This window comes from Xenopus laevis, chromosome 8S (genome assembly GCF_017654675.1).
Source record: "Xenopus laevis strain J_2021 chromosome 8S, Xenopus_laevis_v10.1, whole genome shotgun sequence".
NCBI classification, from domain to species: Eukaryota; Metazoa; Chordata; class Amphibia; order Anura; family Pipidae; genus Xenopus; species Xenopus laevis.
In genome coordinates, this window is record NC_054386.1 from 81,046,835 (window position 1) to 81,074,551 (window position 27,717).

The 27,717-nt window shown below is 40.4% G+C and overlaps 1 protein-coding gene across 6 annotated transcripts in view; it reads left to right on the forward strand.

Annotated features, from left to right (window-relative positions):
* Positions 1 to 27,717, forward strand: part of agpat1.S (1-acylglycerol-3-phosphate O-acyltransferase 1 S homeolog) — a 33,932-nt gene that overhangs the window by 455 nt on the left and 5,760 nt on the right. Inside the window, exons 1-6 of one of the 6 annotated variants that reach the window (XM_041575232.1) lie at positions 3,485 to 4,018; positions 4,224 to 4,433; positions 5,064 to 5,111; positions 22,895 to 22,959; positions 24,477 to 24,666; positions 26,863 to 26,996. In XM_041575232.1, coding sequence (XP_041431166.1) covers positions 22,908 to 22,959; positions 24,477 to 24,666; positions 26,863 to 26,996 — 376 coding nt within the window. In that variant the 5' untranslated portion in view covers positions 3,485 to 4,018; positions 4,224 to 4,433; positions 5,064 to 5,111; positions 22,895 to 22,907. The other 5 variants (XM_018233232.2, XM_018233231.2, XM_018233233.2 and 2 more) reach the window with 5 other exon arrangements.

Here is a 27,717-nt window from a genome sequence, read left to right on the forward strand (position 1 = left end):
TGCTGATTGGTTCTACTAGGATAATACGTGGCATCGATTGGCTGTAACTCTCGTCAGTCACGCACTTTCCACGCCTCATTTCTGTAATAAAACGTTAGGACGCTGCGTCTTGCGTTCGTGCGTGCGGGGGTGGAACGCATGGCCCGCTCCCACTGGGCTTTTTTTTTTTTTTTTTTTTAAATGTAGGTCAAAAAGCTTTATTGATTGCTCTTTGAAGATTGTAAAGAACAATCCTTGTTTGTAATCGAAGGCGAAGAATGTTATGGTAAAATGATTCCAGCAGCGATGCACATCTTATAAAACACTGAATGAGTGCAGTATTGTGATGAACTGTGTGCAGTTTAATGCGATGGTTTCATAAGTGGATTTGACACAGCGCTGCCATTAGCAAATGATGTCTATCCAGGCCATTAACGTATACAGCATCTACTTGGTTTCACCCAGCCCTATATATTGCGTTTACAGATTCTGCTGATGATATTTAGCATTGTTCAGATTGTAGTTGGGAAACAAATTTGTCGACTTTTCTTTTTTGGGGGGGGGGTAGGGTTGCCACGTTTATTGGAAAAAAATACCGGCCTTCCTATATATTTATCTTTTCGTTTTTCCCTATTAATAACATTGGGATCAACCATAATTTTTACCGGCCAGGCCAGTAAAATACAGGCCAGGTGGCAACCCTAGCTAGAGTTGCTGATAGAAGTTCTGGGTGTGGGTATAGACGCAGGTCTTCTCAATAGCGATATTTACCCCTTTTTTCTGGTCATGTCTACTTCTGATGATGTCACTTCCGGTTTACAATGACAGCATTTCCTGATTCTTGGTGGTCAGCGGGTCACGGGTCCAGGTTGCGGATAAGGTACTTGCAGGTCGGGTCCGGTTGTGGGTCCAAGCGGGTAAGAATGCGGGTCCGGGTTGTGGATTGCAGGTTGCGGGTACGGGTCCCAAAAAATGGACCCGCGCAGGACTCTAACCCTAGCTGCTGTCCATGGTTTTCCCTTTAGTGCAGTAACATTTATTCCTATTAAAAATAGTACCGATTGAAATCAATATGTTATTATTTATTCTAAACCAGTTCAGAACAAGTTTAGAAATCATGCTTCATATATTTTAAATGTAAGTAGTACGTTTGCCATATATTCAGCTCCATCTGTCATTCTGTAGACTTCATGTTTTAATCTCTCTCTCTCTCTCTCTCTCTCTCTCTCTCGGAAACAGAAAGTTTTTTTGAAAGAATTTTGTGGCCCCACCCCCTAATTACCATGTTCATTTTACATAATTTGGCAGGTTATGAAAGTTTGAACACATTTCTGTGGTTTTTATATGTTATTACAGTTTTGCAAATGAAGGTGAATTGCCCTTTAAGCTCTTAAATTCTTATCAAACCATCACAAAGTATGTCAAGTATCAATTCTGGGCTGTCTGCCAAGACGCAATATAAACTGGCCACAGACGCAAAGATCCGATCGTACGAATCAATGTACGATCGGACTTTCCCATCTCCCGACCTGCCACTAACCATTCGGATCAAAGTCTAACCATTCCGACCAAATAAAGTAGTTTAAGAACAGATCAGCCGATGTTCTGCCCCTGACAGCAATCGTACAATAGACAAAGCTAGTGACAGTCTCCCACTGAAAATCGTACGATCAGCAATACACGCAGAGATATTATCGGCAGCCGACAGAAATTTTCTAACCTGTCTGATCGACCAAACGACCGATCTCCGCCGGACGAAAAATGTCGGGACTCTCCACACACATTTCGAAAATCGTACGAATCCTCGATTCATACGATGAGATTTTTGCGTCAATAGCCAGCTTAAGTTAGAAACTTTTTATCTGTTTCTGGCTGTTCAGTGCAGCAGATCAAAGAGAAACCCAGGACTTATCAGTACAAATCTGTGACAGCGGGTTCAGCTGTCAAAAGCAGGACTGTCCCGCTCAAAATGGGACAGTTGGGAGGTATACCGTGTGAACGCCCGGGTGCCAGTAATAGTGTAACAGTATAAATGCAGGGAATAGCGACATTCACGGGACTCTTCTTAATGCAAACAAAAATATCTTTTTTTTTTTTTTTATATCTATTGAAAACTCAACGTTTCGATCCCACACAGGGATCTTTGTTTCCGACCGCAAGAATGCGGCAAGTATTACAATGTGAGGCAAATATTGGGTGACTATAGGATATCTTGTGCCGCCGTTATGGCTTGCTTGTAAATGCAGTGCACAAAAGCATCACACATGCTATTGTTTTTAGTTTAACGTTAAACGGGTCAGGCTCTGAGCAGCTTGTTTTTAAGCAGCCAAAAATGCTGCATCATAATGCTTTGAAACTACCCCTACCAGACTGGAATTGTCCGACAAGGGCTTGTGTGTGCTCTTGTCAGCCAGTCTTTGTCTGAAAAAGCATCACTCAGCAAGTGATAATTTGACATGCTCTGGCACACAAATTAAAATGTAGCACTCAAGTATGTATGCCATTACCCTTAAAGTGTTTTGTTACTAATAATATAATTCGATAATTAAGATAAGCTAATAAACTTGGCAAAAAGTATCAGGTTGTGCTGCCGAGCAACTGCTGCAAATTCTGGGTGAGGAATGAACTCTGAGATGGAAATAGCCTTTGGCCTTATCAAGGTGTTAAAAACTCTATGGAGTTGGACAGAGTTCAGGCTATGCGACCATCAACCTGCTGGAATCAGATAATTTTTTTTTATTAGCCTTTATAGTGTGCCAGCATCTTTATACCCAGCTTTTCAGATATTCTTTATCACTCACATCAGTCACTGAGTGAAGCTTACATTCTAAGGCTACTGTCAGATGCAGTGTCTTTTTTTTCTGCAGGTGGTAAAAAATGCCATTTTGGCATGTTTGTGTGCATTTTCTGCATGAAGGATGCATAAGGGGACCAAATAGGTGTTTTCTCTACCAAATAGGTGTTTTACTTTTATCTGTGTGTGACAGTAGAATAAATTCAGCTTTACACCTAAATGTAAATTATAGGTGTCATATAACCTGCCTGTATGTATTTGGAATGTGGGAGGACATCCACTTTTACAGTGCCAGTGACAATTCTAATCCATGAGCCACACTATTTTGCTTATTTTCCCTTGTCACTTCCCATAACCAAAAGTTAAAAGGCTTACTGTCTAAACACCCATAAAGCAAAGTGAGTAGCAGTGTACAACAAATGGAAATCACTGCAAAGTCAGAAATATCTAAAAAAAAAATTACTAATAATTTTACATGATAGAGATTGAGTTTTTCATTGTTCATTGTGGATTGGGCACATAATGGAAGAGATTTAGTTTAGACCAAAAAAATGAGAACCATAGACTACAGTAGCCAGAATGCATTGCATGTTCTGGATATAAAACTACAAAGCCCATCATGCATTGCTGTTGCTCCTCCCTTCATATTTTTCTCCCTCTATCTGCAGATTGAAGTGAGCATCTTACAGCTTCCTCTATCCCTCCCCCTTCAACAAACTGCATTCTTCCTTTTTTGCTTTTGTGCCCCCCTTCCCTCCCCTTACTGCCACCCGGTCCTGTAGCCCTTCTCTGAAACGTTATCCCTTGCCCTGTTCTTCCCTCCCCTTTCTCTTTTATTTGTCTCCACACCCCTCCCCTATTCTATTTCTCTACTTTCCCTTATCCATCACACTGAATTTCTTCCTATTTCATCTTTGTTTTTATCTAAATTCCATACTAGGTCTTTCCTTGTATCGTGCTTATTTTCATCTATTGAAGCTCTCCTCATTCATCAGTGCTGTCCTCAATTTCCTCTTCTTGTTGATTTCCGTTTATATTTTGTTGTTTGTATTTTTCATTTAACCTGCTTTAAACTTTTGCCACCCTTTTAGCTGTTCTACAGTCTGACCCTCCTATCCCTCTTCTAGCTGGCTTCTCTACTTATTGCAAAATCTGCTGTTGAACCTGAATCCCATCGGATTTAGGCTGAAGGGGGGGGGGTGAAGTCTGACTGGCAGATCCCTTCTCCAATCATTTGGCACTGTGGTAATTATTATTATCTAGATTTGGGTTTAGTTGTTACATCAGCGCCACAGAGGAAGTGAATGTGATGGAGAGGAGGAGGGCAGAAATCTACAGGGATGAGAGATTATACATAGTTAAGTAAAAAACGGATGGAGTGAATCTAGGGGAATTCAGAGCTTTGGTATGCAGGAAACAAAAGATATAATTTATCTGTTCTGTTGTGAAGTCATCTAGTATGCCTGGATGAAGAGGACCAAGTTTTAACTGGAATGTACATGGAACAATGATGAGGAGAGGCAAAATATGTTTGAATCCTCTCTAAAGCTGGCAAAGATCCGATCGTACAAATTGAGGATTCGTACGATTTTCGGACCGTGTGTGGAAGGTCCCGACATTTTTCGTCCGGCGGAGATTGGTCGTTTGGTCGATCGGACAGGTTAGAAAATTTCTGTTGGCTGCCGATAATATCTCTGCGTGTATTGCCGATCGTACGATTTTCAGAGGGAGACTGTCACCAGCTTTTGTCAGACATAACTATCTTACCATTGCTGTCAGGGGCAGAACATCGGCTGATCTGTTCTTTTAACTACTTAATTGATCTGAATGGTAAGACTTTGATCTGAACGGTTAGTGGCAGGTCGGGAGATGAGAAAGTCCGATCATATGTTGATTTGTACGATCGGATCTTTGCGTCTGTGGCCATCTTAAGGAAAGTGAGGAGATTAAGGGAAAATTAAAATGGTAAAATAACAGTCAGTAAAGGAAAGAAATCTGGCATATGGTGGGAAATTGAAATGGAGGCAAAGGCAAATAAGTGAGAGTGTGAAAGAGGAGGGGACTGTGTGCACTAGAGGAGGGGGAATGAGGAAATGAGCGGACGGAGAGGAAGGGGAAGCCAGGTGCAGAAGGAGGAGAGTGTGTGTGTGTGTCTGTCACACAGTGACAGGGTTTTCATTCCCTGCCAAGAGAATCACACACATCCATTCTTCTGTAGGAGGCGTGTGCTGGATACAATGTGCCAGGAGTTGCTTCCATCTTTCCAATTCTCTCTCTTCTTTCATCCTAGGCTCTGCTAAAATATTACAGAAAGACAGGAGACTGACTGACTGTGCAGGTGAGTCATGGAGTTTTATGTATATATATATATAATCGCCTATATACTAGTATACAGCCAGCTGCTACAATTGCTACACAGTTGTGTGTTGTTTATGTAAACATTCATTATTCCCTGATTGATTTTGTTGATGTTGTTCTTCATAGGCCCACATTGGACTCAGTTCGGACTCAAGCTGTCCTTTATGTGTGTATTATGGAGATATGAGAAAACAGGGTTCTGGCTCTAACGTAACCGCTAAACCGTTCATATATCTGTAAACATTCCAGGAGTCTTTGCAACCCCTAAATTAATCCGAAGAATTGTAGAACAATTGAATAAATAGCTTTAAGGCAGTACTTTAAAACTGCAATTTTTCTTTTATTTTAGCAGTGTAGAACACAGACTACATGTTTCGGGTAAAGACCCTTTATCAAGTGTGGTAAAGGGTCTTTACCCGAAACATGTGTATTCTACACTGCTAAAATAAAAGAAAATTTGCAGTTTGAAAGCTGTTTATTCCATTGTTCTACAATTCTTTGTATTAGGGAGATATATGTAACTGTAGGTTATCAGAACATGCTTGTTTAGCCCTGGTTTCACTGCTGGTTATCAGGGCAAGCACCTCCTGTGCTGGACTTTTCATTCATATTGGAGATGCTCCCAAAGTCCACATTATTATGACATATTCATTCAGTTGTGGCTTAATGAGATCTCTTAAACTCCACATTATCAGCACAAGCCCATGTAAAGCTGGATAGGCGTGCACTCGTCAGTGCTGGGCCAGGGAATCAAGAGTTCTTGTGCTCTTTATAAAATTCACCTAAACTTGGAAGACCCAATAAATAAAAAAAAAAGGGCAGCTTAACCTGTTAAACAGAAAGTACTCATCCTTCCTTGACTTAGTATCTAAATTTAGCTATGTTATACCGTATGTGTATAGTGTGTGCAAGGGCGCACACTTTTTCAGATGCCTGGAGACACAATTTTACAGAACCGGTTTATGCTTGCAGTGCCAGTGAAACATCTAATTACACAGTAAATGAAATTAATGGGATTGTACAATAGCTCTTTGATGTTAGATAGAGCTTGGTAATTTATAGACCGCAAACTTCATCTCAGACAAAGACCTACTGGCCCACCTGGAGTGATGCATTTACAGTTAATTTTTGTAAACTCCTCTGAAACATTAAATTCCAAAAATATATTCCAAAGCATTCTATGAAAGTTAAAAAACTAGTTTTTATTTAACATCAAATGTTAAAAAGTAGGCATTGCCTATGAATAAGTACCGGTGGGTACGAAACGCGTAAGGCGGAATGTCAATTGGTCTGTATGCCTACTTTTTAATATTTGATGTTAAATAAAAACTAATTTTTTAACTTTCATAGAATGCTTTGGAATATATTTTTGGAATTTGATACATGTGCCCTTTGAGCTGGGGGCTATATTCCAGCGCGTTGGCCCTTTGGACAGGCCTTACAGACTGCAGCAGTTGGTCAGTTTTTTTTTGGTTTTTTTTTGTCCTCTGAAACATTGACCTTAAACCAATATTGTGATAACCATGTCTGATTTTTAAAATGAATGAATAATTTATTTATTAATTATAGTTTTTTGGAAAGGAAAGAAATGTAATTCTAAGCAACTTACCTAATAAAGCAGTTATAGTAATTAGTTATTTGTAACTGTAATTGCTATTGAAAGCAGTATGTGTTTTTACCTTGCATTCTCTTTGTCTGACTCTTACATTGTAACAGGAGTCAAGTCTCTTCTAGGTCTCTAAATCTGGCCATAGATGCAAAGATATAGTCGTACGAATCAAAGTTTTGTATGATTTCGGGCCATGTATGGATCATCCCAGCATTTTTTGTACCAGGTTAAAGATTTCTGTCTGTTAATGATAATTTCTCTGCATGTATTGTCTATCTGACGATAATCAATGGGTGACTGTCACTAGAGTTTGTCAGACATAACTTTCATATGATTGCTGTCACAGCCAGAACATAGTCTGATTGGTTCTTTTACTACTTTATTTAATCAAAATAGTTAATGGCAGGACGAAATATTGGTACGTCCGATTGTTCGTCTGAAACAAGGATGAAATCTATACGTCTATGGCAAGTTTTAATCAGCTGTAATCAGTCGATTTGCAACATTGCTTCAAAAGTCACCCAAGAATACAGAGATTATAAACAGCCAGACCAGATACTGCTTTCAATAGCAATTACATTTACAAATAACTTTAAAACAAACCACTGACAAAATATAAAGAATGCATTTTGGAAACTTACTTAGAATTTTATTTTCTGTCACTATGCAAAAACTGTTGTAGATAGGACCCCTTTAAAGATCAACTTATATTTCATATTTTGTCCACAGCAAGAGTTGCAAGGACATGCCACATCTGTTGCAATAGTGATTGACTGTTATGTTTAAAACTCACTCTTGCCTGTAGTTGAGAAGTTGCCAGAGAGTATGCTAGGATAAGAATTCCCAAGGTGCTATAGTATCCATCCAAAACCACTTCTTGACAAGTAAATGCTGCGGTGTGAATGCTAGAGAGTGAAAAACTTTACAAAAAATATTTGCCTAGTTTAACAGGGGTGCCCAAACTTTTCAAGTGTGGGATCTACTTTTAGTGGCATTGCATTAGGTTTAATCACCGTAGACATTACCCTGCTGTAGAACATGTAATTTTATTACACAGAACAAATGGTTTTGTATATACAGTAAATGAGTGAATTGGCAACCAGATTGCAGCTACCCTGATATTGGAATATCCTAGGCCAATTTGCCCATCACTGTTTTACTTGGGAAGTCAAACTGTATCTGTAGTAGTCAGGTGTGGCAGCTACATTTATACTTGTTATTGGTTAATAGCAATATATTACAAAAAATCCTATCAGTACTTTGCTCAAAGCACAAATGCACGCTTGGGAAAATAAATCACTGCTCCTTAGGGCTTACAGCTTAATCTGAGGGAAGCGATGTGCAGTTATTATTAGTATTCTACATTGATTTTATCAAGTTTTTTGCTTTAGTGCCACATATGTAGTTGTGCCAGCCTGCAGATATATTAAAAGAGTATAGCAGTCAGTTTCATCTTTCCCTTGGCAATACTGTCGGGCCCAGACCGTATAATTGCCAAAGGTTGCAGTTTCCACTATTTCCTTTTCTTCGCCTTATATTTACAAGCGCATTAGGTAATAATACAACCTTTTCAGATAAGGGTACAAAGATACTGCATGTGAATGGAAAGATAAGAATTGGAATTAATCAACAGTAGCTTGGTAAGAGATATTCAGGCTCATTTATGTGTTGAAGCTCAAGTGCAAAACGGCATTCAAAATGTTAAACACTATTTAGAAAGGAACTTTAAATTTAAACACCTTTTGCAGCTTGGATCCAGCAGCAATAAGCAAGTGTAGCCTGCTTTAATGTGCAGCAGCACTTTTGGAGGAGTAGGCAGCAGCAGTGTTGATATATTTAAGGTTATATATTTGTGCACTCATATATATATATATAGGTGCTCAGTCCACAACGTCCCCACTGTTCCGAACGACAAACTCCACAATAGGACGGCACTTCTGGGCAAAAGTTTATTACAATAAACTGCTGAGCAAAACCTAACGTGTTTCGGGAGTAACTCCCTTAACTCTGAGGTTTTGCTCAGCAGTTTATAGTAATAAACTTTTGCCCAGAAGTGCCGTCCTATTGTGGAGTATATATCTATATATATATATATCTATATATATATATATCTATATATATATATATATATATATATATATATATATATATATATATATATATATAATATGATATATAATCTAAATTGAATTGTGCCCAGTGCCTTATTAAACGAGAAGAATTTGTGGGTTAAATTTCCTTTTTATTATTTTTTTCCCTAATATGGCTCAGTAAGGCTGGTGGATATACTGGAGGGCTGAACTTGATGGACTTGGCTTTTTTCATCTTAAGATAACATTATAACTTTGAGTGGTATTAGATGATTATAAGTGTTAGGGCAATAATCTGTCAACTCGAGATAAGTGGGTGTATGAAAAGATATTCTTTTGTATCTCTTAGACAAAACATTATATTACAGTTGTTCTGTCTATGACTTCTGTTGAGGTAATGTAACTTTTAACCCAAACTGTTATTTTGGTAATTGTGTTTTATCTGAGATGCCTGGGTGCAGATTATATGTCTATTTTTATAGCTACTTGTTTATGCTATATTGCACATTTTACAATGCATTAATAGTGCAATGGGAATAGACAGTGGAATAAATGTAAATACACCATGAGCAATATATTTACAACTACTGCAAGGGATATGCCTGCCTCCTAGAGTTTAAGTTGGTGGTTAAATTTAGGGATGCACCGAATCCAGGATTTGGTTCAGGATTCAGCCAGGATTCGGGCTTTTTCAACAGGATTCGGAGGAGGGAGGGAAATTGCGTGACTTTTTGTCACAAAACAAGGAAGTAAAGAATGTTTTCCCCTTCCCACTCCTAATTTGCATATGCAAATTTGGATTTGGTGCATCCCTAGTTAAATTACAGATATAACATAAATGTAGTAAGTGCTGCCATTCACAGTAGTCAGACATTGGCCTGTAAGTGCCAATACTGAATAAGATACTGTGCTGTTGCAGCAAGAGGTGAGCACAAAGAACATGGTCGGGCTTGGGCGTCTGGGGCCCACCCGGATAGCTACTTGAAGGGCCCTGGCATTTTAAACAGTGTTCTTGGCTTCCCTTCTTCTGGAGTAGCCCCATTACTCTTGTGTGACAAGTGGTTTGTTCACTCCCCTTGCTGAAGGTCCAGAGGTTCTTCTCATTCTTTCCAGCACGAGTTTCTTTAAAAACAGTATGAGAGTCATTGCTATACAATGGGGGTCCCCAACCCTTTTCCCCTTGAGCCACATTAAAATGTAAAAAGAGGATAGTTCCGGGGGGCGGTCCCATAAGATGGCCGCATTTTAACAAGCTCATCGCCTACAGCTCCGAGAAAGTGCCATTAGAGCCACATAAAACTGTTGGAAACTGAGTGGAGACACTCACAAAAGGCAGAGGATACCTGGAGGGCAAAGACCACAGCACCAACGGTCGGCTCACCCCCAACTTTGCTACCCCGGAACCAGGTGCGTGACCCACCCGGACTTAAACGCCATTAACACCACGCCAACTTACTGTCAGGGCCCGAAGGCTCTGTTGTAGTGTGGACCAAGGAGGAGGCAATAACACCAAGTTCGCGGTACAAAAGGATTTATCAAGAGAATGGTCGTAAACAGGCAAATGGTCAAATACAGGCGGCAAGGATCAGAGTCGTAAAACAGGCAAGAAGTCGGTACACAGATAATCAGAAAGCAGTAAATCACACCCAGGAACTATGCAAGATAGACCTATAATTGGGCAAGGGTGAAAAGGGCAGTCAGGAATAAATAGTCCAAAGTTGGCACCAAAATTTGACGCAGTGACGTCATGACGCCGACGCCGGCGTCCTCACGTTGGCGTCCTGACGCCGACGCACATTCTGACGCCGGCGACCAATCCTAGGGCGACACGTTTCTGACGCAGTCATATCAGGACCAGGAAGAACCGCATGGTGGAGCAGGAGGTCGCCATCTTGGATGTCCTGTGGGGTAAGTTCTCCATTTTCATTACAGTACCCCCCTCCTTAGGGGGGGCCTCAGGACCACCTAGGCTAGGGGAGGAAGGAAAGAGTCTGTGGAACTTACGAACCAGGACAGGTGCATATACGTCGGAACTTCTCACCCAAGAACACTCCTCAGGACCGAACCCCTTCCACTCGATCAGATATTGAAGAATGCCCCGGGAAATACGGGAGTCCAAGATTCTTTTGACTTCAAATTCCATATGATCGTCAACCAAAACAGGAGCTGGAGAAGAAGAAGAAGGGCAAGACATAGCAGGTTTAAGCAGGGAAACATGAAAAACATTGGGTATCCGCAGTTCAGGAGGAAGTTGAAGACGAACAGCCACAGGGTTGATGATTTCGATGATAGGGAAGGGGCCGATGAATTTAGGACCAAGCTTGGGTGTAGGAATCTTGAGACGAATGTTGCGTGTGGAAAGAAAAACTTTATCACCAGGAATGTATGGAGGGGAAGAAATCCTTCTTTTGTCAGCAAACTTTTTCTGCACCAGGGAGCTCTTCTCTAAGTTTGCCGCAGTGGCATGCTTCTGGGAAGAAGAATGCAGAGCCTTGTTGTGGGCAAATTCAGCCCAGGGAAGAAGATCCGACCAATCATCCTGGCACAGGGACACATGACAACGAAGAAACTGTTCCAGGGCCTGATTAACCCGTTCAGCGGCTCCATTAGACTGTGGGTGGTAGGCAGAAGAAAATTGAAGAGAAATGTTAAGGGCTTTGCAAAGAGACCTCCAGAACTTGGAAATAAACTGGGAACCCCGGTCGGACACAATCTCGGTAGGAAAACCATGGAGACGAAATATATGTTTGATGAAGAGTTCAGAGAGTTCAGGAGCAGAGGGCAATTTCCGAAGAGGCGTGAAGTGAGCCATTTTGCTGAATCTGTCGATCACCACCCAGATGACAGTGTGACCAGACGAAACAGGGAGATCGACAATGAAATCCATCGCCAAGTGAGTCCAAGGTCGAGATGGAATGGGAAGTGGCAAGAGTAAACCCTTGGGGGGCGAGTGTCCGGACTTGGAAACAGCGCAGATGGAACAGGACAAAACAAAGTCTTTGACATCCTTCCTTAGGGTCGGCCACCAGACCAATCGAGACAAGAGCTCGGTTGTCTTTTTAATCCCTGGGTGACCAGCCTGTTTGGAACTGTGAGCTTGGGATAAAATGTCATGACGAAATTCCGGAGGGACAAAGGCAACACCAAGAGGGGGCTCTACAGGGGCCGAAGACTGAGCAGAAAGTAACTGAGAGGCACAGGAGGGAAACAATGCGGCAATAATCTTGGTAGAGGGCACAATGGGTACAGGATCTTCGGGACAGGAATCTTCAGGAGCAAAGCTTCTGGACAGAGCGTCAGCCTTCCTGTTTCTGGAGCCAGGACGAAAGGTGATAATAAAATTAAAACGAAAAAAGAAAAGTGCCCACCTGGCTTGCCGGGGATTGAGGCGCTTGAGGGATTGAATAAATTCAAGGTTCTTGTGGTCGGTAAAGATTGTCACCGGGATAGAAGAACCTTCAAGCAAATGTCTCCATTCTTCCAAGGCCAACTTAACGGCAAGTAGCTCCCAATTGCCCACATCGTAGTTCTGCTCAGGGGAAGAAAATTTTTTGGAGAAAAAAGCACACGGATGGAGTTTTCCGTCAGAAGAAGATCTTTGAGACAGAACTGCTCCAGCTCCTACATCGGAGGCATCGACTTCAATGAAGAAGGGTTGTAAGGGTTCAGGGTGTCGAAGAATAGGAGCAGAAGAAAAGGCTTCCTTGAGGGTCTTGAAGGCTTCGAGGGCTAGAGGGGGCCAGAGTTGAGGTTTACTCCCTTTACGGATCAAGGCAAGAATTGGATGGATCTTGAAAGAAAAGTTTTTGATAAATTGTCTATAATAGTTGGCGAAGCCGATAAATCTCTGGACTGCCTTAACGCTGGTAGGAAGAGGCCAATCCAAAATTGCAGAAACTTTGGCGGGATCCATCTTAAAACCTTGAGGAGAAATGATGTAGCCAAGAAAAGGAATGGAAGAAACTTCGAAGGTGCATTTTTCCAACTTGGCGAAGAGATTGTTTTTCCTCAACCTGGAAAGAACTTCACGCACTTGACAACGATGATCGAAAAGGTTTTTGGAAAAAATAAGAATGTCGTCTAAGTACACGACCACACACTGTCCCAAGAGATCACGAAAAATGTCATTGACTAGTTCTTGGAAGACCGCAGGAGCATTGCAAAGGCCGATTGGCATGACGAGATACTCGTAATGGCCATCACGAGTATTGAAAGCGGTCTTCCATTCATCTCCCTCACGGATCTGGATGAGATTGTAGGCCCCACGTAGATCCAACTTAGTAAAGAAACTAGCTCCCTTGAGCTGATCGAAAAGTTCAGAGATGAGAGGAAGGGGGTATCTGTTCTTTACGGTGATTTTATTTAACCCCCTGTAGTCAATGCAGGGCCGCAAACTACCGTCTTTCTTTTCAACAAAGAAGAACCCTGCTCCAGCAGGGGAGGTAGAAGGACGAATAAAACCTCTTTGAAGATTCTCCTGGATATAGGACTTCATAGCAGAAGTTTCGGAGGGAGAAAGCGGATAGGTGCGGCCTCGGGGGGGGCATTGAGCCAGGTAAAAGTTCGATAGGACAATCATAGGGACGATGAGGTGGAAGAGTCTCAGCGGACTTCTTATCAAAGACATCGGAAAAGGCTTGGTACACAGGAGGGAGAGAAGAACTTGAAGACACTGAAGAAACTTTGATAACAGGAGCAGCAGGTAAACAGTTGTGTACACAAAATGGACTCCAACGGGAAATTTGTGAGAAGGACCAGTCAATGACAGGATTGTGGACACACAGCCAAGGCAGTCCCAGGACCACAGGAGTTGAAGGGCAATCAATAAGAAGAAAAGACAGTCTTTCCAAATGCATAGTGCCCACCTTGAAGGAAAGTTCCTGAGTAGACTGCGAGATGATGGCAGAAGAAAGAGGACGATCATCAATCGCCAGGACACGAAGAGGGGTTGCCAAGGGTTGAAGCGGAATGACATGATTATCAGCAAAGGCACGATCCATGAAGTTGCCTGCAGCACCAGAATCGAGGAAGGCCTGAGAAGAAATCTTCTTGGAGCCGAACTGGATTTGAACAGGAAGAAGAAAACGTTGAGCAGAGGAATGGGGAGGAGAACAAATTCCACCCAGGTAAGTCTCCCCAAGCTTACCTAGGTTTTGGAGTTTCCCGGCTTCACTGGGCATTCCTGGGCGAAGTGGGCTTTTCCCCCACAGTAGAGGCATAACCCAGCAGCCCTTCTCCGGAGTTTCTCCTGTTCGGAAAGGCGTGCCCGTCCGATCTGCATAGGTTCTTCAGATGGCGAAGAAGAAGTAGCAGGTGCCACAGGAGGAGGAGGAAGAAGATTAGAAGCCGGACTGGGGAGTAGTGGTCTTTGGAAGCGTGGAGCCAGGGTGGGTTGGAACCTGGAACCTGGAAAACTTCCTAGCACGATCCCTGTCAAGTTCGACTTGGAACTCCCTCTGTTGGGTGTCAACCTTCACAGCCAACGCAACAAGGTCCTCCCATCGTTCTTGATGCACATCGCCAGACCGTTGTAAAAGGCAGCATGGTATCCATCATTATTCCAAGAAGTTTCTGCCATGAGAGTTCGGAACTCAATGGCATATTCAGGAACTGAACGAGTCCCTTGCTGCAGCTGGAATAATCGAGCCGAGGCAGAAGTAGCTCGACCAGGAGCATCGAACACAGTGCGAAGGTCCCGGATGAAGGCCCTGGCATCGTCGATCACCGGATCTTCCTTCTCCCAAAGAGGAGAAGCCCACTCCAGAGCTTTCCCTTGCAGGCGAGTAATAATAGCCCACCTTTGCTCGCTCCGAGACAAACTGACCTGGAAGCAGGGTGAATTGGATCTCACACTGGTTGATGAAACCACGGCATGATTCCGGATCACCGCTGTAGAGAGGAGGTGCAGGGATGCGAGGCTTGGAAACCTGGAGCGGAGTTGCAGGAACTGGCATAGGAACTGGAGCCACAGGAGATAAGGCAGACAATTTCTCTCGCCTGGCCGAAGTGGGTTTGCTGGGCTTCATAGGAGTGCATACGGGAAGCCAATCCACGAACAGCTCTGCCGACATCAGTTGGAACTTGAGGCTCCTCAGAAGGGTCCATGGCCCAATTATACTGTCAGGGCCCGAAGGCTCTGTTGTAGTGTGGACCGAGGCAATAACACCAAGTTCGCGGTACAAAAGGATTTATCAAGAGAATGGTCGTAAACAGGCAAATGGTCAAATACAGGCGGCAAGGATCAGAGTCGTAAAACAGGCAAGAAGTCGGTACACAGATAATCAGAAAGCAGTAAATCACACCCAGGAACTATGCAAGATAGACCTATAATTGGGCAAGGGTGAAAAGGGCAGTCAGGAATAAATAGTCCAAAGTTGGCGCCAAAACTTGACGCGGTGACGTCATGACGCCGGCGTCCTGGCGCCGACGCACATTCTGACGCCGGCGTCCATTCCGTCGCCGGCGACCAATCCTAGGGCGACACGTTTCTGACGCAGTCATATCAGGACCAGGAAGAACCGCATGGTGGAGCAGGAGGTCGCCATCTTGGATGTCTTGTGGGGTAAGTTCTCCATTTTCCATTACACTTACCCATGGCAGGATTCGGCAGGCCAACAAAACGGTAAAGTGATACACCCGCTACTGATCACTGGGAAAAGGGACACTGCGCAGCCATCAGTGCCACATCTCGGCCCTGCCTTACAAATATAGTAAGGCCGCAGAGCCGACAGGAAATTCTAACTGCGCTCCTCAACGTGCGCTCACTGCCTGGCACAACACAACCCGCAGCCTTACGGGAAATAAACAGATCACGAATCGGGACCACGCCAATTTACCCAAGGCAGGATTCGGCTGGCGAACAGAGCCGTAAGGTGATACACCCGCTACTGATCACTGGGAAAAGGGACACTGCGCAGCCTTTAGCACCGCATCTCGGCCCTCCCTTACAAATATAGTAAGGCCGCAGAGCCGACAGGATATTTTAACTGCGCACCTCAGCGCGCGCTCCTTGCCCGGCACCACACAACCCACAGACTCCCGGTAAATAAACAGATCCCGAATCGGTGCTAATACCTGTTCTCATAAGAGCAATATAACCCATCTGAATAAAAGACCCCAGGTGGACAAAGGCTACCTTAGACGCACACAGAGCGACGGGTAACATAAGTCCAAAGAACCACGTGGCACTCCAAATTACCACAGAGCGGAACGTGTTAATACTGAGGCCGACTCACTTAGAGTCATATATAACCCGCGGACCCGGACCGAGCCCCAGGGGAAAAAGATTGGTGAGTGAAAACGGTCACGGGAGGGCGAGAGACAAAGAGAGAGATACGGTGCCTTACAAAATACAGCGGGGCCTAGCCACCCTAAAGCACGGGTACAATAGCCATGATTAATTGGATTAAACCTTGTGGCCTGGACCCACGCCTGTGAAATGAAACCAAGGCAATAAGCATGCTTAAAAATGGTCATTTAAGCACCAACAACTCGTACGCCCTAGCTGAATAAAAGACTGACAAAAGTTTATGAAGACACAAAATTGAATTTACATCAAGCTAAACAGAACAACTGCAAGACAACTGCAAAGTGATTGTACAACTAAAACAGAACTTAAAAGTAGAAGAACAATTACAAAAGCTGACACAAGCTGCAACCAACATAACATAATTGCCACATCAATCTGAAACCGCCACAGCTTACACCATATCTAGGACAAGCAGCAATACAAAAACAAGCAGCTTCAAGCCAAACTTACCAAACAAAAAAGGGAAACTGCATCATCTATAAAGATATAATGTAAAAACTTTAAAGCTGAATATTTCCACTACTGCCCTAATATAGGAAAACAAACATTGAACACAAGACTTCTGGCAACAAAACCTGAGGAAAAAAAAAAGCAACCAATTCGGCAAACTAAGTGAACCACCAACCCATATTCAATTCATACCAGAAATGGATAAATATCTGGGACAATCTAACACGAGAAACCAGAGACAAATAAAACAGAAGCCCAAAGACAAGAAAACAACACAAGACACGGACCCAATGGATTCTGATGCCGAATCCAACTCCCAAACTACACCATTACAAATCCAAGTACAAGACCTCACACAAATACTTGGCCCCTTGCTGGATCAAAAGTTAGCCGGCATTAAAGAAAACATTACAGAAATACTCCAACAAGTTACGAATCAAGCACAAAACGTTTCAACTGTTTCTCAAAACAAGCTGGGCAAACTATATAGACCATAATATTGATCATTGGGATAATCCAAAGCAAAGCCGGTACTAAGAGGGCAGATAATTTCCTATTTAATAAAACAAAAGAAATCATATAGTGAAAAATACAACCTTTTACAAAATCAATTGACAGAACATTACAAAAATTTCAAAAAAACAAACACTGAAGAGGACAAAAATAAATACAAAGAGTCTAAAACACTTTTTGATACTTTATTGACTGGAAAGGCTTACAACACACTTAAGTCATACAGCAAACCAATTTTATAGGTACGGTAACAAATCTGGCAAACTATAAGCGTACATAGCAAAAAAACAAACTCAAGCCACTTATATACAAAAACTTAAAACTGCTGAAGGCTGGACACAAGATCCAAAACAAATTAGGCATATCATAACTGAACATTTTAAAAAACTTTATGAAGCCCTGACGGATGATCCAAACAATGGTCTGAAATTCCTACAGGAAGCTGACCTTACAAAACTATCAGTTCAAGACCGTGAAATCCTTAACGCACCTATAATGGAAAAAGAAATATAAGATACACTTAAAAAATGGAAAAACACCAGGACCAGACGGGCTTACTGCAGAATTTTATAAACTATTGATAGCAGATATAACACCACTTCTAAACACTTTATGTAGCCAGAATTATATTGATCCCTAAAGAGGGCAGAGATCCAACAGATCCGAAATCGTATAGACCAATTTCACTTCTAAATCAGGACTTAAAAATACTAAACAAAATAATGGCAGATGGACTTCAACAAATACTACCTTCAATACTCACCGAAAATCAGGTTGGCTTTCTTAAATGTCGCCAAACAGTCCGAGCCCTTCGGCAACCTAGAAAAAAGAAAAAATAGCAGGATTTCAAATCAGAGGCGCTAAAGTTACATCATTCAGATCCTACAGACTGGCTCTCACATTTCCCCTTCAAAAAAACCAACCTCAGTATTAAATATCTATGGATTAGACTACCAGCACACCATAAAGATACGTATGCCTTAAATATACGAAAAATAATAGATAGTATTCAATAGGAGGTGCATCAATGGAAACACACTAATTTGACATTCCTGGGCAAAATACATTTTATTAAAATGATTTTCTTCCCCAAATTATTATACCCACTAAAGATGTTGCCATATTACATAAAATCAGCAGATCTTAAAAAACTAAACCAAGCATTTAGAGCTTTCATTTGGAATAAAAAGCGCCTGAGGATTAGCCTATTTAAACTACAGCAACCTAAAAACCTAGGCGGCACCAATCTCCCTAACATTAAAGAATATAATGAGGCAGCGCTTCTTCGATACGCTGGGGACTGGATTCTCAACAGAGATATCTACACAACAATATCTCTAGATCAATACACAGCTGAGAACTACTCTATTAACTACATATTACACACACCAATAAACAACATCCCACCACCGCTCCGTAACAATCCTATATTTCTAGACACATATAAAGCATGGCACGTAGTTAGGAAGAAACAAAAACTATCACCAACTATATCTCCATATCTATCATGGTTGGGTAATGATGACTTCCCAATAGGCAAACAAAATCCCATTCTTTCGCAATGGAGGGAAAACTGGTTACAAAACTTATGACATAATAGACAACAACTATACAGTATACCCTCGGGAAGAATTGACGGAAAAATTCCCATTTATGACACAACATGTATTTTTAACTCTCCAAATTCTCCATTTCGCAACAAATGTAATTAAAAAAATTCCTGATAATGATAAAGCTAACCTATTTAATCAAATCTGGAAAAACAAACACACGAAACAAACAACTTCGCAAATATATCAAACAATTAGGACATTGATTGACATAGACCACGAACAAAGGCCGGGTTTTGCATGGACTACAGTAATTCCAAACAAGACACTTCTTGAAATTTTCAAACATCACACGAATGTAATGAAGCTACTTCCAGTCAGTAGATATCTGGAAATGCCTTTACAAATACTCCATAACTCATATTTAACTCTGATAGAGATACAAAATGGGAAATCTGCCCTCTGATAGTTGCCTCAGATGACAATCCCCAAAAGCAGATCTAATACATAACCTATGTTCTTGCCCATCCCTACAAAATTTCTGGACAGACATAGCAGAAGATGGTGCTCAGATGGTCGGAAAACCTCTCCAGTTACAATTAGAATGGGCAATGTTTAGCGATGACTCGACCTTTACACAGTTAACAAAAACAGATAAGAACCTGATTGGAAGACTGGCAGCAGCTGCCCAGAAAACAATACTGCAACATTGTCTAAACAAAGACCCACCCAACATAACGATAGTAAAACAGAAATTGCATTATCTATTTCATATGGACTGGCTGGAAGCCACAACTAAAAAGGAGCAAAATACCAACAAATTCTTTAAGGCATGGTCAACATACATAGAATCTCTGCCACAACAAATAAGACATCTCACAGTACACACATTTAGATATACAACATGGTATGATACAGCACTATTGACAGAGCAACCCTTGGTCATGAAATCGTCCCAGTACCTCAGAGACCAACTACAGGACCAAAGACAACCAGGTCACACACTCCTTGGGAGTCATCTAACTAACATGTTGTTAGCCTCCTACCCACAGAATTCTTGATAGGGTCCCACTTGTCATTTGAGCTGAAAGTTTGTATTGTTATCATAATGACATAAGAAAGTAATTGCATAATGTTAATGGCACACAACAGAAATCTACTTTATTGTCATGACTGCATAATAATTATGTAAGAATCTTCAAATAAAAACAAGTTATAAAAAAAAAAAATTTAAAAAGAGGTGGGAGGAACACAAGCATGAAAATAGATCCAGGGGCAGGGTGCCAAAAAGGGCTGTCATTGGCCATTTGGTAGCCCCTTTGTGGACTGGCAGCCTACAAGAGGCTGTTTTGCAGTATAACTTTTTTTATGCCACCAAAACTTCAAAAATAAGCACCTGCTTATTTTGGATTCATGGATGTTTTGTACAGGAAATTCATTTTGTTGGTAGCTGATACAAAATATACGATATATGGAGTGAGCAGTGTACCTGTTAAATGCAGTGTTTTAAACCTTACGGATATGTAGCCCCAAATCTAAATCTTGCACTTAGCAACAGCAGGTTTTCAGCCTTTGATTTCCCATTGGTGTTCAAAGAAGCAATTTAGATGCTATTGCCATCATTTGTATTCCTGATATATATTAAACATGTTTTGGAAAATTGTATGGTAATTGTAAACAAAAATGCTGATGAAGCTTTAAAGTGGATGTAAACCCAAATATAAAAGTTTGCATAGTGAAGATCAAACTAAATTCTAATCAACTTTCCTTTATCCATTTATTGCAATGATGTTAAAGTTTTTTGTAGATGTAATTGCTAAACAGGAAAACAGTTTGTGTCTTTGTTTTTCCAGTTTCTGCACTGTTGGTTCTGACTGTTTGTGCTTTTTGCACAATGTTGCAGTGTTCATCTTCCCTCCAGCCGAGACTCCATTGAAAATGAACGTGCAAGGCATTGTGGGAACTGGAGTCTTGACTGCTGCAACATTGTTTCAGTGTTACATGAACAAATACTGCTTTCAATAGCAATTCAAAATGTGTTTGCATAATAAAAGATAATGTAATTCCAAGCAACTGCCCAAATAAGGTTATTTGAAATATTCAATTGTCTTAAAAAAATCATCATTTCAACTGCACTTTAAGGGGCACATTTACTAATGGTCGAATATCGAGGGTTAATTAACCCTCGATATTCGACCCTCGAAGTAAAATCCTTCGACTTCGAATATCGAAGTTGAATGATTTACCGCATTTCCTTCAATCGATCGATTGAAGAAAAAATCGTTCCATCGAACGATTAAATCCTTTGAATCAAACAATTTGAAGGATTTTAATCCATCGATCGAACGATTTTCCTTCGATCAGAAATTTGTTAGAAAGCCTATGGGGACCTTTGGTTCGGTAGGTTTTAGGTGGCGAAGTAGTTGGTCGAAGTTTTTTTTAGAGACAGTACTTCGACTATCGAATGGTCGAATAGTCGAACTATTTTTAATTCGAATCGTTGAGTTGAAGTAGCCAATTCGATGGTCGAAGTAGCCAAAAAAAACATTCGAAATTCAAAGTATTTTTTCTTCTATTCCTTCACTCGAGCTAAGTAAATGTGCCCTTAAGGGTCAGGCCACACTAGGCGTTTTGGGGAGATTTGGTCGCCTGGCGACTAATCACCTCGTTTTTGTGGCGACCAATCTCCCCAAACGCCTTCCCTCACTCTGTGCCGGCTAAAATGAAAAAACCGCCAGCGCTAATCACACGCGGCAATTCGTTTTCCGAAGTCGCCCGAACTTTCCTTGTGAAGCAACTTCGGAAAACGTTGCGTGTGATTAGCGCCGGCGTTTTTTAATTTTAGCTGGCACAGAGTGAGGGAAGGCGTTTGGGGAGATTGGTCGCCACAAAAAACGAGGTGATTAGTAAATCTCCCCAAAACACCCAGTGTGGCCTGACACTAAAGGGGTAGTTCACTTTCCAAACACTTTTTTCAATGTAGTTGTTTTTAGATTGTTCCCCAGAAATAAATTACTTTCCATTATTTATTTTTTACTGTTTTTCCAAAATCTAAGTTTAAAGTTGAATGTTTGTGTCTCTGGTGTTTGAGTCTGACAGCTCAGTAATTCTAATGCAGACTATAAACTGCAGGGACAAAGATAAGAAATTTAGAACAGTTTGCAGGGTCGGCGACCCCCCCTTCCAGGGCTGCTTCAGAAGATGACACTTCAATATTAGAAAAATGGTCACACATAGAAAATAGAAAGTCACTGGAAAAAGTCTGGTGATCTATCTGAAAACATATAGTTGTTTTAAGGGTTGGTTCAATAAGGTAACTTTTAGTATGTTATAGAATGGCCAACGCTAAGCAACTTTTCAATTGGTTTTCATAATTTTTTTTTTTATAGTTATTTGCCTTTTTCTTCTGACTCTTTACAGCTTTCATATGGTCATCACTGACTCCCTTCTAAAAAGCAAATGCTCTGTAAGGCTACAAATGTATTGCTACTTGATATTCCTGATCTTTCTTTTTCGCTCCTCTCCTATTCATATGCCAGTCTCATGGTTACTAGGTGAATTTGCACCCTAGCAACCAGGTTGATTAAAATGCAAATTAAAGAGCTGTTGAATAAAAAGCTAATAACTAAAAAAGCACAAATAATAAAAAATCAAAACCAATTGCAAATTGTCTCAGACTATCACTCTCTACATCATGCCAAAAGTTATCTCAAAGGTGAACCACCCCTTTAATGGTTGTGTAACATAATTGTAAGAACTTTCATGACTATTGACAACATATTTGAAATATACAAAAGAAACTGATTTCATAACAAGTTTACAGGCGGAGCCAGCCCTTGGCTTCTGTAATATAATTTTTTCTTCTTGGTATCAAAATATATAAGGATCTGTTAATTACCCAATATTAAGACATAGCCAGTGCAGATTCATTTTATAATGACTGGTGATGAAATTACTTTATTTGTCAAGATGTCACAAACAAAAGCTATTTTGTCATTTCAGAGCTCCCTTTTATTAGAAATAGGAGGAAATAGTCTTTTGTTTTGATAGAATATGATTTTGGTTGATTTCTTTACATCATGTGATAGCTTAAGCATGTGACTACTGATATAACTGGAAAATCGTACAGTAAATAAATATGGTCAGTTAACTGTTTAGCAATATGTTGGCACTCTAAAAATACTTGATAATAATACACATAATACCCACACTAAATACAAGACAAATCGATGTTGCTCACAGGTCTCACGCTGGGATGTCCTCAAATGTCGTCAAAGCTGCCTCTCCTTTGGCTAGCGCTGTGACAGGTAAGTGATTTCTTTGCCATTTGACTGTTTTGGGGGTGATAATAGCTTTATAAACATATTGTTACACAAATTATATCTTAGGTAATGATTTATGGTCAATATCAAATTCAGTTGGATATTTAAATTCATATGTCATGATAGCAGCATCCAAGGAGGTTGGGCTCATATGATGAAATTAATAAAGGAATAAAATATTTTTTCAGGAGTGACTAAAGGTGTGTAGAACAAAAGAAGTATAGGACACAGGCCAGGACAGTTTTCCTTGCCAGAGGCAGGCAGTTCACGTGGGGCTGATTTGATTTATGAATATAGGAGCAGACTACACCAGTGCGGCAACTTTTGGCAACTGATCAATCTTTTGTTTAATTTCCTACATTGCAGTAGACTGTGCAAAGCTAATTGGCTGGTATTGGCAACTCTACTTGTAGACTTTAGCACCTATGTTAGTAAATGAAGCCCTCTGGTCAGTGCTACTGCACAAATCAGAGTGTGTCTGAGATTACTGGGAAGTAGGTACAGAATAATGGTTAAATAAGTAACACAAATAGTGGTAACATTTGCTAAATGAGGGCGTGGTGATTGTTCAGTGGCAGCATCAAGCCAAGTAAAAAGGATATTTTAACATTTGTGCCAATGTAATGGTATCTTATCTTCAGTTAAGAAGGTGTAACGTCTTGGTATTTCTAAGAAAAGAAACAGTCCAAGCCAAATAAATATTATTGTGAAGTTGATGATAAAAGATGGGTGAGAGAAACTAGGGGGCAAATTCTCTAAGCGCCGAAAATGTGCTAGCGACGCCTTCGCCACACTTTGCCTCACTATCGTTAATTTGTCAAGAAAAGTGAAGTTACGCTAGTGATGGCTAATTTGCATACGGCGCCAAGTTCAAATACAATGGACGGATATGCTGCAAAAAGTACATTACACTACACAAGCCTGGGAATCCTTTCTAAAATAAAATAAAGTTGTTCTGTTGCCACTGTATAGTTTAGGTTCCTTATGTTAGAAAATGTAAGGGGGAAGGAGGGTACCCCAAAAAAAAATTATGACTATCACCCTTAAAAAAGTAAAATACGACAATGTTTTTTTGAAGCAAGTCCTATCTACTCTATTGCAGTTGCACTTTGGAATCACTTAAAGACTAATAACTTAAATATGTGATGTTGATTTGGGAGAGCACGAGGGGAAGTTTGTGTAATAGAGAATGCTAAACTGTGTATATAGAAGAGAAGAGAGAAAATAGAACTCAGTACAAAGGTGACAGAAATAAGTGTCTACAAGCTCTCCTACATAGAGACATCCTACTGAACTCTGCCCCTCTCCTAACTAACTGGCATATCACTTTACATATGGGCACCCAAAAGGTCTCTCTCTCTCTCTCTCTCTCTCTCTCTCTCTCTCTCTCTCTCTCTCTCTCTCTCTCTCTCTCTCTCTCGCCAGCCAGGTTTATTTGTTCTGCTTGTACCTCTTTTCTTTACCCTCCATTAACTATTATACTGTTGTTTCTCTTCTTCTAGGTGCAATGGAACTTTCTGTGGCTCAGTGGCTTCTCGTGGTTTGTCTTGTGGCTTTTCCTCTACTCTATGAATGGAATGTCTCCTTCAAATACTTTTGTAAAGTGGCATTTTACAATGGCTGGATACTGACACTAGCCATACTAGCAATCCCTATATGTGCAGTGAGAGGCCGCAATGTGGAAAACATGAAGTGAGTCTGAGTATTTTTTTAAAGTCTTTAATCTACTTCCAAATACAAATGCCCCCTTGTTACATTTTTTTGTTTTGGGATTGGTAGCGTGTTTCTTTATATACACTAGTTCTGCATCCCTTTCCTACTCTGTTTCTTCTTAAAGGTACAGTATGCACCTCTGGTCTTAAAGAGTTATCTGTATATAATTTCTCCAGGAACAATGAATATGGCTGATCCATCCTTGGTGCAATTGTACCAAAGTTGATCACCCGAAAACTAAACCTCTACATGTGCATTTTGTATCATGGACTGATATCCAGCTGTCATCTCCATGGACAATTGAGTACTGTGGCCAGTGTATGCTTTAAACTTTTTTTATGTGAAACCTCAAATAGTTTTTGAGCAAGGTTACTGCACTGTTGTGACTGAAGCAGTTGCACACACACACACACACTGACACTGCTGCATCAGTGCTTTAGCTATTCACTTACAAGAAAAATATTGATCCCAATTTTATCCCTAATTGGCCTCCAAGCTCTTTGGGCAACCTTAAGATTTGGGAACCCCTATGCTAAAGCAGGTTCACGAAGTGCTGAGATGTCAGCCCCAATTAGAGAGAGGCAGGAGCTTGTTATGTAAAAATGTACACTGCAATCTATATTCACAAATAAAATTTAACATATATTATCCTGCGGACACACATGAGTTGGCATTGTTGCACCATTATCCACTCCTTGTGTCTACCACAGGCCAATGCAGAGAAGACCGCCATGATTTCTTGCACACAGGCCTAGAAACAGCCAGGTGTGACCATAGCCTTTAACTATTCCATGCCACCCAAGGGTATCTGCTAGCTCCCTTCTCATTCTTTCTCATTTTGGTGCTTTGTTTTCTTGTTCGCTCACATGCTTTAATTCATCACTATGTTATATCATCGTGAACTATAAAGCTCAATTATTATATGCAGGCTATTGGCAATTATGAACATCTTATATAAAATTATAGGATTTATAGGACATTTTCTACTTTACACACATAGGGGCAGATTAATCAAGGGTCAAATTTCAAATTCATGGGAGTTTTTTAAAATCTAAATTTATTTATAAAAAAAATAAATCAAATTTTCTAAACTCGGGTTAATAGGATTGAGCCGAAAACTCGAATCGAATTAGATTCAAGTTATAGAAACTCGATTCGAGTTTTTTCTCCAAAAAAAACTTGAATGTCAAGAAGGCTGCAGACAACTCCAAGTAGATCCCAGGACGTCTCCCATTGACTAAAACAACAATTCGGCAGGTTTCAGGTGGCGAATAGTCAAATTCTAGTTCTTAAAGGGCCAGAGTATGAAAAATCGAATTAGAATTTGACAGTTTTGGCCATAAAAAAACCTCGTAAATTCGAAATTCAAATTTTTAATTCGACCCTTGGTAAATCTTTCCAATAGTAACTGAACCTTTATTTTAGATGACAAATTTATTGTGCCCCGTTTCTTGCACTTGTGAAAGATTAAGGACAAGTCAAGATATCTTCAGAATTCCGAAATTTAGATATGACAGTGCACAAGCTATAAAAAAACTTTAAACACAAACTTTGTACAGTTAATACATCAATGGTGAAATCTCTCTCATACCTTAAATGCTCTTTGAAGGGAGAATATTCCTAATAGGGAATAAGAAATGCTAGAGGAGAAAGGGAGACAACATTTACATAACCTTTATTCTTGCAGTAAAAAAGCAGCATTATTGTCAAGGTCAAAGCACATTAGTTTACATAATTCTAACAGGTCTCAATGTGATATAATTGGCAAAGTTGAGCATACTTTTTAATTGCCTTTGTGTGTGAATGTGATAGGGACCTGAGACTTTAATCTCCACTGGGTTAGAGACAGATGTGAATGATATACTATCTCTGTAAAGTGCTGAGTAGATGTTTCAGTACTGTTACAATAACAGATACTAATAATAACTATTTAGCCATTAGTCAATTTCATGAACATTATGATTTCTCCCGACTTCTATTGGTTGTCTTTTGATGGATGCATCTAAGAAAGGTTTGCTTTCAAACAGAATGCTGTGCATTGGCTTAGTATATAACAAAGGGACTTCCCAACGTCTCACCTGCATATGTAAGATATTGGTTTATCGCAGTCTGTCTTCAGTGCTTCCTTCTTCTTTGCATATCTTCCTCAGTTGTTCTTCATTTATACCCCTCTAGAGTGCTCCAGTTCATGCTTCTGCACATCAAGTATTTGTATGGGATTAAGATTGAGGTTCGGGGATGGGAAAATTTCAACATAAAGGAACCTTACGTGGTTGTGTCAAATCACCAAAGCTCATTGGACCTACTTGGTAAGAGGAAAATGAGAAACACAGAAAATGGAAAATAATTTATATATATATATATATATATATAATATATATATATATATATATATATATATATATATATATATATATATATATACATGCATTTATAAGTATTTGCATATTTCAAAGTTCTGTACAGTAGAAAGGTATATACAAATCAAATACAAATACTCATCGATACAGGGGGGTCCTACAGGAGTCTCCAAAAGGTATAAAAAAAGAAGATGCCTGTTTCTTCTAAGATTCCAGGAACATGGGGGAGAAATAAATAAATAAACTGGATCAAGAGATGTCTACTAAGGCGTATATCAAGGGTCATATACTTATTAAAACTGGAAAATGAGAGCAAAGTTTGGAATGTTTGGAAATAATTAAGTAATTGAATCTCGTTGGTCCCTTGCTGAACCACAGACATCTTCTATTCATCTACCAAGCTCCCATTCAAATCACTGCCAGATCTTTAGGGAAGTCAGATCCAAGCAGCCAATTGTCAGTTTAAACTCCAGTTACTAAGTCTTAACATAGCACATATCTCTATTCAAATGTCTTAGTGTAAAAACAATACAATGATATGTAAGGGCTCTATAATTTTTTAAAAATGCTAGAAATAAAAAGAAAAGCATATACTTTATTTTGGTCATGTTGAAAAATTATGTCTACATGTCTGCACTACTCCTTTAGTTATTCAAAGGAGTGGGTAAAC